Here is a 15,698-nt window from a genome sequence, read left to right as displayed (position 1 = left end):
CAGAGGGGGCTGTTGTTGGAGATACTGGATTCAATAATTTTCCCAACTTTCCTAAACAATTTCCATAGCACATTTAATTATGCTGTTTTTTTTTTAAGCTTACCTACTATGGAGCGAATGACATAGGGTCTCACACTGTAGATCAGGCTGGCCTAGAATTTACTATATATCTCAGACTGGCCTTGAACTAGTGGCAATTCTCCCACCTTAGTTGGGGTTACGGGAGTGAGTCACCACATCTGGCTTGAATGTAACCTTCAAAATAAGGAAGCAGAATTTGGTTATTATTTTTCTGCATTTCTTAGAAAACAAATCCCCATTTGCTTAATGAATTTTGTTTCTTCTTTTGAGGTGTTGGAGAAAATTTGACAGACCCATCTGTTATAAAACCTGAAGACAAACAGTGAGTTGACTTACCTGCTATATAACTTAGAAGATTGCATTCCGTTTGTTCATGTTTTTAACCTTACTTTTAATTGCTGCAGAAAATATAAGAATTGTATATATTAATGTGTATCATGTAGTGCTTTGTTATTTGCATAGATTATATAAAGTTTAATGGCTTTTTATAACTTAAGAATTGATTTATTATTATATTATATATATATGTTTATGCCCACATGTATTTTTATGCTTCATGTGAGTGCCTGGTTCCCAAAGAGGCCAGGGGAGGGCATCAGATCCCCTGGAGCTGGAGTTATAGATGGTTGTGAGTTGCCATGTGAGTGCTAAGAATTAAACCTTGAGTCCTCTGGAAAAGCACCCAGTGCTGTTAACCATCGACCCCCAGCACTTTTTCAAAATCAAAATAAGACAGTGGAAATGGCCAGGACATTGTGAGCTGAGGACTGTTTTACTTTCTTGAAGGAATTTTAAACATATATGTGTAGTAGATCCCAGAGAAGTTTTCCAACAGTTATTGCACATAGATATGAAACAATATTTTTAGACTTAAATGAAGATTCTTATACTTAAAACAAGATTTTCTAAGCCACTTCAAATTAGGAAATGAGTAAAAAAGTGAGAATGAAATAAGTTTAATTCTAGAGCTGGGTTAGTAAGCATGAGCAGACATTATAAGGGACAGTGCAATTTCCAGCTTCCATTGCATATTTGACTCTTTCGTTTTTCTATTGGTCTAAATGTAAGGGGGAAAATGTGTAAGTTTAGCTTGGAGTAAAAAATGATGCTGTAGCAGAAGCCACTTCCTTTGTTGTCTTTACTGTGGAATGGTGGTTTGAGCCCAGGCAGTCTCTTCACAGGCAAAGCAGGTAAGAGCAGAGAACACAAAGTGCTGTTCTTTCTATAACAGCCATGTGATGAGGACTCAAAGCCACAGTGCTTAAATATGAGGTATCATTGGAGTGTGTAACTTAATTTGGAACCAAGTAATATAGAGGGATGAATCATTCACCCATCTTTTGAATTCCAAGGACAACTTGTGATTTTTTGGCACTAAGGCTCTTAGGCGTTCTGTTAAGGTGGAATACAAAGAGGGGGTGGTGGTGATTGATTGGTGACTGATCAATATTGAGGACAACAGTGGTTGTTGTGATCAGTCTGAAGAGCAACAATGCTTGTGTGTGAGCTGCCATCATGGTCACCAGGAGAACTTGTTGAAATAGATTGCTGTGTTTCGCCTCCAGAGTTTCTGATCTAGTTGTTTTGAGGTGTGGCCAAATGAGCCTCATTTCTAAGAATTACCAGAGAGGTTGATGCCACAGGCCTGCAGGTACTTTGAGAACCATGCGTCGAATGACATTTTTAATTCTTAAAGAATTTCTTTTTTAATTATGACGACATCTCATTGTTGTGTAGCTCGTGGTGGCCTTGAGCTCTGGTGAGCCCCTATTTCCTTAGTGCTGAGATTATATTACCTATGCTGGGCTGACAATTTTATTTTTACTTTTTTAGTCAAACTGAGAGCTTATGCTTGGTTGCCAGGTCATAGAAAACATGTAGGACTCAGTAAGTTGAAATTCCTGACACAACAAAATGTAAAAGTTTTGCTTGTTCTTTTCCTGGTTCTCATCAAATAATCACTATTTTACTACCCCATTCTTTCACTGAGTGATTTTTACTGAATGTGAATATGGTTCATCTACAAGGTACCCTAAGAAGATCCTCATCTACTAAAAGCTTATTAGCTATTATAGGCTCGGGTAGGCTGAGGAAGAGACAGATGGCCCATAGGATTCCCATGCAGCATCCAATTCCTATGGTTTTTATTTGATTATAGAGTCCATGTTGGACTTGAGAGTATAATGGACTATTTTATTTTTTATTTTAGCAGAGCGGAAGTGTTTTCTGCTAAGCATATTATTTCTTCAGCAGTCTTGTGTGCTCAAGGGCTTGTATTAGGAAGTTTTTTTTTATATGAGATCTTTCTTTACATTTTTCAGTTTTTTGCATACATAATGAACTCAGTTTATGTGTACTCTGTCTATTGTTCATTAAATTTTGACCTTGGCATATAACACTTAATATGACCTGAATACTCCATCTTTTTAAAAAGCTAAGATTATATTATCCTACTTGACAGTTAGGTATTTAATTGCATTCTATAGAAAGTGAGCTTCAATGTCTATTAAAGTCACTTGCAGAATTAGAAAAAAACATGCTTGGCGTTCTATTGCATCGACTGAATAGGGCCCTGGCCTCTGTAATTTTTTTCTGTTTTCCCTCATACATTACAATCTGACTGCAGTTTCTCTTCCCTCCTCCACTCTTTCCAGGCCTCCTGACACCTTCCCTCTCCCCAGATCTACTCCTCCCCCATTTCTCTTAAAAAGGGATATCAACTGAACATAGCATAATGAGTTAAAATAAAACTAGGCACAAACCCTCATATTAAGTCTGGATAAGACAACCCATTAGAAAAGGGTCATAAGAGCAGGAAAAAGAATCAGAGACACCCCCACTCCCACTGTTAGGAGTCCACAAGAACACCCATCTACACAACCATAAAACATATGCATAAGGCTTAGCTCAGACCCATATAGGGTCTGTGATTGTTGCTTCAGTCTCTGTGATCCCCTGGGAGCCCTGCTTAGTTGATTCTGTGGGCCATGTTCTCAGGGTATCCTGCATCCTCCACCTCCTTATGTGGGGTTCCCTTGGCTCTGCCCAGTATTTGGCTATGGATGTCTATCTGCTTCCAGCAGTTGCTGGTTGACGCCTCTCAGGTGACAATTGGACTAGCCACCAATCTATGAGTATAGCAGAATATCATTAGTAATCATTTCATTGAAATATTTCCCAGTATTTTTGGTTACATTGTGAGTCTCTAGGCTATCTAGCCTCTGGTTCCTGGGGTTCTAGGCAGTGTCGGGTGTGGACTCCCTTTTGGGATGTGGACCTCAAGTTGGACCAGTCATGGGTTAGCCAGTCACACAAGTTCTGTGCCACCATTACCCTAGCATATCTTGAGACAGGACAGACTGTATGTAGGTGGAAGGTTTTATGGCTGGGTTAGGGGTCCCAGTCCTGCTTCTGGAAAGCTTGCCTGATTATAGAATATGGCCAGTTCAGGCTCCATATCCCCCATTACTGGAAGTCTTCCCTAGGGTCAATCTTGAAAATTTCAGGGAGTTTCTACTGCACTAGGTTTTCACATCGTCTCCCAAATGCCCCCCCTCCAATTCCAGTCGTCTCTTCCTGCATTATCTCCTGTATTTTTTAAGTTCCTCAGTGCAGTCCTCTGAAATTATCACATCAACTTTGTTTTCCATAACTTGAGAATAGTGTCTCCTGAAATGGGTGGAATGGTTTCACTGTGGAAACAACCAACTCTGGGTATTTAGTTTTCACAGAGACCTTTAGTTTTATTTTCTCTCAACCAATTAGTTCCATTAGAATTGTATCTAACTAATCAGTGAACCTTGTATGTGTAAAATCTATTAAACAAAGTGTGAACCCTGGGTCAATATCACCATCAGGGACAAGGCTGGAAATGCATGGTCTCTGGATTTCTCTATACCTAAGGAACCAGAATCTGAACTTTCATAAAATCTTCTGGTGAACTGGTATAAATTCCAGTCTGAGATACACAGATTCTAGCGACTGAGTTTGCCCATGCAACAACTCTGTGTGTTAGTTTACAAATGGAAAATTGAGGCTCGCTCAAGGTTCCAACATCCCTGCAAGGTGAAAGAGTCAATGGAAGGGAACAGTTGTTATGAGGGCTTTGTAGAATGAGTCCGGTATCCTTTCTCATGCCTCCTCCCACTGTCTCGAGCTCTCCCTGATGTACCTCATCTATTGGCAGTTTGGGACCGTATCGTTTTAGCCTACTGCCTGATGGTTGTGAGCATTTGACAAGAAAGAAATGGTGATGAGATGTTCTTTAGTGACTATGTATAGATGGCACTAATTAGCGTTTCCTTGTATGTAGACCCAAGCTACCACCTGCTTTTCCTGTTTTGTGAAAAAAAAATCTGGAAAACAGCTAGTTGTGTTTTCTTGGAAAACTTAGTTATCCGAAACTGCAAAGCTTGGAGCATGCTGAGGGGTGTACATGCAAATGGAATGTCCCTGCAACTCCTTCACTCTCTCTGCTCCGGGAGCCCCCATGACCCTGACATACACATCTTATAGTGATTTTGATTATTTCATTTCATTTTCATGAAGCTCTCAGAGACAAATAGCTTCTAGATATTACTTGAAAATATATATCTGAGTTGGGTATCTTCATACCTTCCTGGAAGGACAGAAATAGCTGGTATGGTATGCAAACAAGTGAAATTTTCCAGGGAGGTCACAGAGAGACTCCAAAGGGAGTCTTCTATGCTAAAGACTGAACAAATACCCTCATCTCTCACTTATCAGATCAGAGAGTTCTGGTCTAAATACTGAGTGATCCTGCTATTTTTTTTTTTTTTTTTTTTTTTTTTTTTTTTTTTTTTGCCACCTTTGGTTTCACCTGACTGAAGCAGTGTCTCACCAGCTGGAATGAAATTGAGACAGAGTTAACAAGAGGCGGCTTATGCTACTGGGTAAATACCACCAGAGCTGTGTTTTGTGAGAGCCATTGAGTGACCAGGAAAGTTAATCCCCAGTGTCTTTCCACTCTGTCTTCCCAAGAGGTTTTCTCCACCTCCCCGGCACAGAGCGGGAGGCAATCTGAGATCAAATTGACATCAGCCCTCATTCCGAGCTTGGCACATCTTCAGAGACCCACTATTCTTCTGCCAAAAGGAAGTGGAAATTGAGATAAATGTTTCAATCCTCGGATGGAAAAAAAGTCCATTTTTACACCATGTCCCTTTTGAGAAACCGCATTCCTCAGAAACAAAGTTTATTGTTTCCCTTTGTGATAGTCGGCTGGATTTTTTTTCGCCTCTTTCTTAAGACGTGGTATTTAAGAGCGGTAATTGAGTTCAGATTTTAAAATGCGCTGTTTCCACTATGCATGTCATTAAAATAAAATATTAGCTTTCATACACTTTCTTTGGAGGCGCTCCTGGTGTGTTCTGTCCTGTGTTGGGTGGAGGGTCAAAATCTACACAATAATGCTTGTGTGAACAGTGAGCCTAGACTCTGCAGAGGATCTTTATATTAGAATGTTCAAAACGTGTCTCAGAGATACTGAGACTACTTGTGATGAATTCTGTTATGTACCCTGGGTATCTGCGGTCTATTTCTAAAAGCCTTTTGGCTAATAGTTGTCTTGACTTCCCATGAAGAACCCAGCTAAACCAGTTTGCAGAGTCAAAAGTGGCTTTGAAAAAAGCCAGGAATACTGGCTCTGGTGGCTAGTGAGGCTTTTGGTTTGGGGAGAGTCATTTTCAAAAAAGTATTTGGGTATGCGCAGTGCACATCTTTTTAGAAGGTGCGTTCTGTAGCAAAGTTACTCTATCCTTTACCTTTGGGGTGTTTCAGTAGAGCATATGGTAATGAATGTCATTCTCTCACCCCATATGCATTAAAAAAGGTTTCACTATATTTTGTTTTAATGTAGCACATCGAAAATTCACTCTTCTATCAGATTAGTGTTGGAATGAGTTTCACAGTAGGTCTTGGGTTGGGTACAAAGATTTAAGTGCATTTGAATTTTAAATTTGCAAACCTAACATTGTTACTTCCCCAAAGTGCTCTGTTCTTTGTTGGCTCCTTTAAGTGGCTAGGTTACTATGGGATACTGTTCGCAATCTCAGAGAATCCTAGTTGGACCCCTTTTCCTCGGCTGTGATCTAATTGATATTCTGATATTTCCTCTAGATCAAGAGGGATGGTGTTTGGACCAGCCAATTTAGGGGAAGATGCAATTAGAAACTTCATTGCAAAACATCGCTGCAACTCCTGCTGTGGGAAGCTCAGGCTGCCGGGTAAGCGTCGGAGACTCTGTTTCTTCTGAGAAACTTTCATAGAATAACAGTTATTATAACTCAGGATCGAGCGAAAAATCTTAACCACATTTTTATCTCATTCGCAGTCATTCACAAGCTTGACTTTCTGACTGAAACATTTCAAGTCTCAGGAGGGATTTAAAGGACAGGGATTTGCTTGAGGTTCTGCCAAAATGTGATAAAACAACCCTGGGCCCAATGCTTGTCACAGTGGCTCCACAAAAAAAGTTCCACCTACTTAAAGGGAGTGAAATGGGATGGAAGGCCCCATTCCTCTCTTCCAACCCAGGTCCTGTTTGCTTGCAGACTGCATGCCTGTAGCATTTTTATCCTGTTCCAGTTTGCTCATTGGGCACCAGAGAGGGTGTGACCCAAAGGGAAGGAAAGACTGTCAGTTAAAGCATTACTTTATCCTGTAACAATTGACCCTTTATTAGCTCGTTTGTTTGTTTGTTTGTTTTACAGCAGCAGCCTTAGAATCCAGGACCTTGTCATACTAGGCTAGCAATCTACCACTGAGCTACACTTCCAGCCCTCATACACTGAATTTTGATGAAGTGTGTGTGTGTGTGTGTGTGTGTGTGTGTGTGTGTGTGTGTGTGTGTGTGTGTGTGTGTACTCAAGCACCACTGGGCTTGCAAAGAGGTCAGAAGACAACTTGTGGGGATGTGACTTCCTCCTTCTAATGTGTCAATTCTGAGGATCAAATTGCAGTCACCAGGCTTGTGGGGAGCCACCTTTTACTAGCTGAGACATCTCACTAGTCCCAGATCCTGCTACTGTAAACAATAGTATTGCCTCTTTAAGCAACATAAAAAACAAAACAAAACAAAAAATAACATTGACTGGGTATTGATGGCATATGCCTTTAATCCCAGCACTCAAGAAGTAGAGACAGGTAGATCTCTGTGAGTTCCAGGCCAGCCTGGTCTTCAAAGTGAGTTCTAGGTCATCCAAGGCTACACAGAGGGATCCTGTCTCAAAAAAACAAAAAAGAACAAAACAAAAACAAACAATATCCTCCCACAGTTTCGTGCTAGAATCTGCTCAGGAACCATCATCCTTAGGCATTGTACTCTGCCCAGTCTGACTCACTGTAGCCTGGACAGAGCAGCTTCTATTCTTCAAGACCTGGGTCTATATCTGATCAGCCAGGGGCCAGGGAGACTCATTGCTTCCAATCTTTGTGCCCAGTTAGTTGCTGAGTATGGTTAAGGGTTCATGTAGGCATGCCATGGTAGGCTCTAGGCTGGAATTGTCTATTTTCTTCCTCCACCATGTGGGTTCTGGGGATTGAACTCTGGTCATGAGGCTTGGCAGCAAGCACCTTTATCTGATGAGTCATCCCACCACCCAGTTTTTGTTTTTGTTTTTTAGTGAAATGTAAGTTTGTTCCTTTTAACATTCTCTCATCCCTACTCACTCAAATTGTTGAATAATTTACAAACTGCAAGAATTTCTCGAGTGCTCACTCAGATTTCTCTGTCTGTAGTTTTAAAACTCTAGTTTTAAAAATTAATATTGAAGTGGAAATAAAGAAATACTATCATTTCATATCATTGGCAATTGAATAAAAATGTTTGGTTTGGGGAATAGAATTAGAAGTACATTTAAGTCTTCATGTTTCATTTATTTTTAAGGCAGAGGCACATTAAGGCAATGCATAAGAATTTTGAATCTAGATCCAGGCAGGCAGGTGGGCAGGGCTAATATACCCAAGTTCTTCTTTTTACTGGCTATAAGGCTTTGGCCTTCAGTATCTTCATCTGCAAGCAAGAGATAATTGTACTTGTCTTACAAAGTTGGTGTGAAGATTTATTTTATGTATATGGTCAGTAAACGTTGGTTATATTATTAAATATATATTATATATGCTTATATATATGTTAATGTTTTCGTCTAGAAAAATCACCATTTAACATAAAAAAGTAAAACAAAAGCTATCAGGTTTTCCTCTTGGCACCAAAGGTGGAGCCCAGGGCTTCACACACACTATCTGCACAGTCAACCCCTGAGTGACAATCTTGGTTCCCTACACCCATCACCCATCAGCTCCCAGTCCTTGAGCCCAGTTAGGCTAACTAATTAATAGAACGAAGAGCAAGGCTATCCTCTTATAACTGCCCTTGATAATGAGCTCACAGTGGATGGGCAAAGAAGTTGATGTACAGCAGGTGTCTTCTGCACTGGTCACTAGGAAGCCAGGAAGGGGTTGGGGTTGGTCAGAGCTCTAAATGAGGGAGGCAGGAAGTGATGAATATCCGAATAACCCCACATTTGCAGGCTGGAATCCACTCGTGAATCACAGCACGAAAGATGTATTCAACATTCAATGCTCCCTTCCTTATAGTTTCCTCCCAAAGATGATCCTTTAGAATTTTCTTTCAATTTCCTTTTTAAATGGAAGGGGAAGGGCTTAAGAAACATCTCATGTGACCTTTGATTGATGAAGCTTTTATTTTTTATTTTTTCCCGAGACAGGGTTCCTCTGTAGCTTTGAGCCTGTCCTGGTACTCACTCTGTAGACTAGGTCGGCCTCGAACTCACAGAGACCCTCCTGCCTCTGCCATACGAGTGCTGGGATTGAAGGTGTGTGCCACCACTGTCCAGCTTGATGAAGCTTTTAGAGGTCGTCAAAGAGATGTGGGCAGCTTTCTTTAGAAAGCTGAGCCTTGGAATCTAAAGTCAGCAATTTGACTCATCCCTCTGGTCCTTCCTAAGGTTCCCATGTGTTGTAATTGAAAAAAAAAAAAAAAAAAAAGCGGCTCAGGAGAGAAAGATAGAGTTCAAGCAGAGGGCTTTTTTTTTATTAGGGGAAAAGAATCATAAAAAGAGGAAAGGGGAGGGGGACAGGAGTAGTGGGAGAGAAGAAAGAGAGGCAGAGAGAGAAAACAGAGAGAAGGAGAGAAAGAGAGAGAAGGATGGGAGGTGGGCAGGGCCCCTTTGAAAGGGAATGTAGTGAATAGTCACTAGTGGTGCTCTTAGTGGCTCCAGCTGAGCCTCCCAAGGGCAGACCAGTACAAATGCCTAAATACTAACACTGTGTCTTTTTTGGGCCTCATTTAATTTTGGTCAGACACATTTTGCTCCACTAGGTGGTGGCCAGAGCCTTCCCTGAATACTTTGACTAAGCCTGAAGTTCAGTCCATCTGCATGATTTAATGTATCCTAAGACATCTACTAAGACTGTCTTGTTTTCTTTGTAGATTTAAAAAGAAATGATTATTCCCTTGCGAGGGCACATTGCAACTCAGGACTTGAGAAAAACGTTGAACCAGCTGAGGGGCTTCCAGCAAGAGACAGGAATAGAAGTTCCCTGGAAGATCACACACGCCTATAGAAAGGGTGATGAGAAAGAGGCTAAAGGTCCCTTAGCTCCTTTTGCCTTGAACTCTAGGTGATGTACACTGATTGACATGACCCTGGCTGTGTCAGAATCTCTGTCAGGATGGCTTTACAATGTGGAACTCTCTGGAGGTGTCCCCTGAGCCTCATCTTTCGTTGCCCAGAGGACACAGTGTCTAATGGAGGGTTCCTCCTGGGTATTGACCTCTGAGCAGAATGTTGCCATACATTCTCATCTCCTGGTTCTGCATGAAGACACCAGATGAGCCCACCAGGAATACTTTCATTTATACCTCATTGCTTCAGCTGACCGCTTGGAACTGTTGGAGTAGAATGCTGTGCACTGAAGAACTGGGGGACGAATTAATTTATTTTTTCACTATGTTCGCAGACTCTGTCCCTACTGCTAGTCATCTCATCATTTCATCCAAGGGTTGTTCATATACCTATGCATACATTAAGAATATATGTGATTTCCTCTTCCGTCTACAGCAGCACAAGGTTTGAATAGCACCAATAGGGAAGACACTGGGATGAATGTCTGTTAACCCAGGCTGGAGCAGAAATAGCCATTAAAAAGTCCAAGTAGACTGGTAGACTCTAGATGCTTTGAATTATGTCATCAAATCACATGATGCTTGGGCTCTTTCAGTTCCTTGGAACAAAGGAAAAGGACAAATCTAAATTAATTTTCCTTACATCCCTTTACTTTTTTAAAGGCAAAAATGAGGATATGTAATCCTGCAAACTATTAATAAAGGTTTCACTTTTTAAGCTCAGGACACTAAGGTAGAGACCATTGCCACTCTGTTCGTTCTCTCCCTCTTGGTACTGTATCCCATTATATCTACATTCTCCTTTGCCAGTCCTGTGGGGAAAGATGCATCTCAGGTTGAAACGTCTTGCATGTATTTTTTTCTTCCTTTGCAGCATTCTGATGGCTTGAACACTTAATCAGTTTCTGGAGCTTGAAGGAAGGTGTCCCTGGAAGCAACCTTACATTGGGGGCAGCTCCCTGTTGCATGCTGGGTATGGTTGCCCTGCCTCGGAACAAGCATGATGTTTTACACTAGCAACAGAAAAGCCTGGGACTGAGAGATGGTTCCCCTCCACCTACCGAACCCCCCTCTTAGCATTCCCATTGGCCAGCAGTAAACTTCCTAGGCCTAAATATTTTCAGCTTATCTTTGTCTTTAGTACTTACATTCGTTGACTGACTTCTAAGTCTACTTTAGAAATCTGGACTCCTGCTTCCTTAGGCTGCACTTCAGAGGAAGTGTTGCATGGTGGGGTGGAAAGAAATTGTATTTGGTTCATGTGATTTTGAGGATGCATCTGTATTCTGTTTTGTTTCATTGGTAGGAGGTGGGAAACTTGGACAATTTCTTATCTCTGTCTTCCGTCTCTCCCTTCCTTCTTCCCTCTTCCTCCTCCTTCCTCTGTGTAGCATAGACTTCCTTCAAACTCCCAATCCTCTTGTCTCAGCCCCTTAAGTATGCGCTTGCATGAGACAGTGATTGGCAGTGAGGATAAAATATTAATAATGTTGGGGGGTGGTGCTTAGCAGTATTGTCCAGTCTCTAAATCATTAAGAGATCTGTTGGTCTCACTTCAGTGCTGTGCTCAACTCTAGAAAGGGCAGAGTTTACCTATGCAAGGGCCAAACCAAATGCACCAATTTATTGACCAAAATACCTGTAAACTGGAGTGAAACTTGAAAGCAAATACAAACACTTGATTGCAAACTTTTGTGGTGTGCTTTTTTGTTTTTAAACAAACACTAAGAAAAACAACTACAGAATATTATTTGAAAAAAAAAGAACTGCTGGGCAAAGATCACTGGGATTGCTTGCATATGATGTGACAGTGTTGACTGAGTGACTTGTGATCACAAGAGAATGCAGTGCTTGGTTGTTTAGCCAATGGTCTTCAGTGGTTATTTGTGAAGCATCCTTTCTCAGCAGCAGCACTGGTGAGATTGTGGGGGTGAGATCCAAATAATTGCTCTCCAACAGCTTCATGTCTCTTTTCTTTCTTTCTTTCCCTTCCTTCCTTCCTTCCTTCCTTCCTTCCTTCCTTCCTTCCTTCCTTCCTTCCTTCCTTTCCTTCTCTCCCTCCTTCCTTCCTTCCTTCCTTCCTCCCCCTCTCTCTTCCTTCCACTCTTCTCCTCCTCTCCTCCTCCTCCTCTTCCTCCTCTTCTTGTTCTAAGTTTGGATCTCTACTAAGTCCTGAGATATTTGACTTCCAGGCAGATGTCAGATTTGGAGACTGGTCCTGTACCCTCCCTGCTAGAACAGTGGGCTCCGGTTGTGATTGAAGAGTTAGGGTAAATGAGAAGACATGGAAATTCTAGCACCTCTGAGTGAAGATGAACCACACAATCCTTTCCTATGTGCAGAGCTTTGGTTCTGGGTGGGATCTGGATGTGAGGGTCTGAGAAGAGATCAGGAATTTCCTGTGCAGGTAATCTAGTGTATGGAGTCTCCTGACAAATGGACTTTCCATCTCTGGATTCTGAGTGGTGCCCATCCCCTTGCTGTCTTAAGGCGGCACGCATCTCAGAGGAGTGAGATTTAATATAATTTGGGGCATTCCTCACTCTGACTTTGTAAAACAAATGCCAAGAGTTCCCAATAACCATCCAGTCAGTACTTAATGAATGTTTTGTTGTTGCTGACTGTTGTTTTAGATGAGAGCCAAAACTCTGGGTTTGGAAGTAATGACACATGCCCTTCTCAGGTCCTCTTATGTTTTTCATCAGATCAAGTATAAGACTTGGCTCACAACATGAGGCCAACAATATTTTTTAAAAAGAAATAGCACAATCTTCAAATGATAGTGAATTTCATTCACTAGGTAGTAAATCATATCTACATTTTTAACCTAGAAGGAAATGACTACCAACTCTTTAAGACCCAGTATGATTCTTTTGATGTCTGTCTGTTTTAATTTCCTAGGAAATAGCTTTTAACAACCTATACCTTGTCTATTGAATTCTTAACCAGTTCTTACCCTTATCACCATTGGTGATAATGCCTGAGTGCAGTCCTTTCCTGGTGACTATTAAAATGAGATGATAACTTCCCAGAAACTGCCTAGAAATAATCATCACTTTATTACCCTTTGAAAAGCAGATTGATAGAAAAGTCATTTGAAAGATGGTTCATTACCATGCCCTAGTAAGATTTCTTTACTTGCATCTCACCAAAGCACGAGAAAGGGAGGATTATTCTCTGAGGTCGGAATTTGAAGGCTGTGTGTTTGCCTCTTTGAAGTCTTGGTATTTAATTTTCTGTAGTCATTTCTTGGGCAATTTTCTAAGAAACTAGTTGAAGCTAATTTATCATAAGTTAAAGTCAAATGACAGAAAAGATTTTCCCCCCTTAACAGCATTTTATTCCACAGAGGTTAGCTTCTGAAGGAAATTGAGACTTAAATAGCATTTCAAATCTCAAGCCACATGGGTTGGGACAGAAAATAGCAAGGATTCAGGAAGAGACACTGTGCAGTTAACACAATTGTTATTATTATTTTTTTGCCTTTTCTTTGTAGAGTGCTATGTACAGATAAAATATACTATCCTAAAAATAATTAGGTATGTTGCTTAATTTTTCATAGAAAGAATGCCATCCCCATGGGATCATACACCTTGGTCTCTCTCATTTCAGACTTTTAATATAAGTTTATATAATTTGTTTAACCTTTCTGTTAACCCCTAACTCTGAAATGGCGATGAAGATACTTAACTTCTAAATGAAGGTGAATGACACTGAGACAGCATTTAGAAGGTCCTTAGAGAGTCCCACTTAAAAGACTGCTTGGGAGCCTGGAATCTAGTTCAATAAATAGTGAGAGATTTTCATTTTGGCATGATGTGATCGTTATTGAGTATTTACAGATGATGCTCAGTGGACCTGTTTCTTTCACAAGCACAAAAGGATTCCTGCTCTTTCTCCCTTTCTAGAGGGAAAAGGCTCATGGCTCCCTTTTTGGTTTCAAGATTAAAAGTTTCAAATCAGGAAATCCGCCAGTTCCCAGCCGATCTCCTTTGCTCTTTGAAGGCTCTAGACTTACCTGTCTTGTTTGTTCTGCCATCCTCTGTCTGAAGAAAGCATCCTAGCACAAGAAATCAATCCCAAAGCGGCACCATCCTAGGTGTTATTTTTGGAGGCATGAAAAGATAGAAAGAAGATAGGGAGTTTGATGCTTGCAAAGCAGTTTTTCCCCAAGTTTTTATAAGCCATGATTTAAATTTTGTCAGTACAGAGCTGGTTGGTAATAAGAAAATTTTGGTTTTTCACTCACCCACATCTTCTTTTAGCAACTAAAGTCCTTTGAGCTTTCATCTCCTCCAAGGGAACATTTACTGTAGACCCTTAGAAATCCTATCCATTGAATTAGTTACAAAGCTCTTGCAATTATTATGGCAGAAACTGTTCTGCTAATGACTGTCTAAATGTGCATATAACAGTTGCCTTTTGTTGGAAGGATTTGGGGGGGACTCTTCATTGGCATCATGGGCTTGTACTTTAGCTTCTAATGAATCTTTTGCTCTGTATCTTATTGGTAACCAAGCAACCGGTCACAGAGCCTTGGGATGCTTTGGTAACAAGAGGAAACCTTCAGTGTGTTGCCATGTTTTAGAATTTCCAGATCACCCTTAGAAATGTGTGGATGAAGACTGGGGGAAGCAGAGGTGGTGGGTGGAGGGACAGTGGCCAAGTCTGTGTCCACAATGGGTGAGGTAACTGTCATGGATGGTGGCCGGCCTAGTGAATGGTTTCTCTGAGGAAGCAGAGTGTTTGGAAGACCTGCTGCAGATGGAAACAATGTAAGATGAAATGCTGTCTACTTCTAGAGGACTTCTAGATATATCCTAGGGGTGAGGGTGGGTTGTTTGATTGTTCAGTGTCTGTCCTATTCTAGAAATGTTTTATGAGTGTTCCTATACTGCACTGACACTAAGATTAGATTGGATAGATGAAATCTGATCCTACATCAAGCTTTTTTTCCAGACAAATTAAGAATTTGCAGCATAGATGCTCATTATTGGTCAGAAAATCACCATAATGACAGCATCATTATAGGTGATACACCCAATGTTCCTTATCTCACAGGTACTGTGTGCAAAATGCATTATATCTATACAATGATCTGATTCATTGAGTCCATTATGTGTATTATATAGGTCTAAAATCACTATTTATAAATAAGTAGGGCATTGATGGCCATCATCCATCCAGGGAGAGCTGAGATTTGAACCTGCAGCAGATCACTGATACAGTAATTTACATGGTCCTAGCTAGCACAGTTAGTGCTATACTGTGAAGGTCTGAAATACAGATTTGAAAGTTGGGGTCTAATTTTGGCCTTCAGATAAGAAAATCCAAACTGGACTTGTAGAACATTTCCCACCACCATCTCTACTTCTAATGGGTTCAGTTTGCACATTCAGGACATCTGTTTAAGTCCATAGGCCAGCCAGTTTCTCTTGGCATGCCATGAGAGAGGTGCAGGGTGATGGGTATATTGTTTCTGGTAACCCTGGCACTGGACTCGCTGGGGAATTTTCTGCCTTCACATGGAACTCTGCCTTTTCCTTCTTTCCCCAACAGTTTGATAGCCTCTAGTGCCTTGCTAGTTTATCAGTATAGAGTGAAATCACAGAACGTATGAAACCTGCAATGTCTTTATTGGCCTGGCCCTCAATGTTCCCATTGGTCTCAGAAGCTGATTTCTAGTGAGAAAGATGGCTTGAAGAGCCAGGACAAAGAAAGGCAGATGCACCTATAGTGACTGGTGCCAAGATGATTTTTTTTTTCTCTCTCTCATTTCCCCTGCGTGAATGGGCTGCTGGTGGGAATGAAGAAGCTGAATTCTGCAATCTCTCAGCCTGATTGTAGAGAGGGCAGTTGGATTCCAGACAGCACTTCTGTGAGCCACAGGAAAACTAGGCCAGCTTGGGGGAATACTGGTTTCCCATCATTTCTCTTTCTCACCACCTCT

General features: G+C 41.0%; 1 protein-coding gene across 1 annotated transcript in view; it reads left to right on the top strand.

Moving 5' to 3' along the window:
- The window catches only part of Trpm6 (transient receptor potential cation channel subfamily M member 6), a 158,146-nt gene extending 146,735 nt beyond the window's left edge, over nucleotides 1-11,411 (top strand). The window contains exons 37-39 of the mRNA XM_027406549.2: nucleotides 352-403; nucleotides 6,220-6,326; nucleotides 9,554-11,411. Coding sequence (XP_027262350.1) covers nucleotides 352-403; nucleotides 6,220-6,326; nucleotides 9,554-9,687 — 293 coding nt within the window. The 3' untranslated portion in view covers nucleotides 9,688-11,411. The remainder of the gene's footprint in view (nucleotides 1-351; nucleotides 404-6,219; nucleotides 6,327-9,553) is intronic.
- Nucleotides 11,412-15,698: the final 4,287 nt, after the last annotated feature.

This window comes from Cricetulus griseus, chromosome 3 (assembly GCF_003668045.3).
Source record: "Cricetulus griseus strain 17A/GY chromosome 3, alternate assembly CriGri-PICRH-1.0, whole genome shotgun sequence".
Taxonomy (NCBI): domain Eukaryota; kingdom Metazoa; phylum Chordata; class Mammalia; order Rodentia; family Cricetidae; genus Cricetulus; species Cricetulus griseus.
Note: the sequence above shows the minus strand (reverse complement) of the source record. Positions and strands in the feature narration are given on the sequence as shown.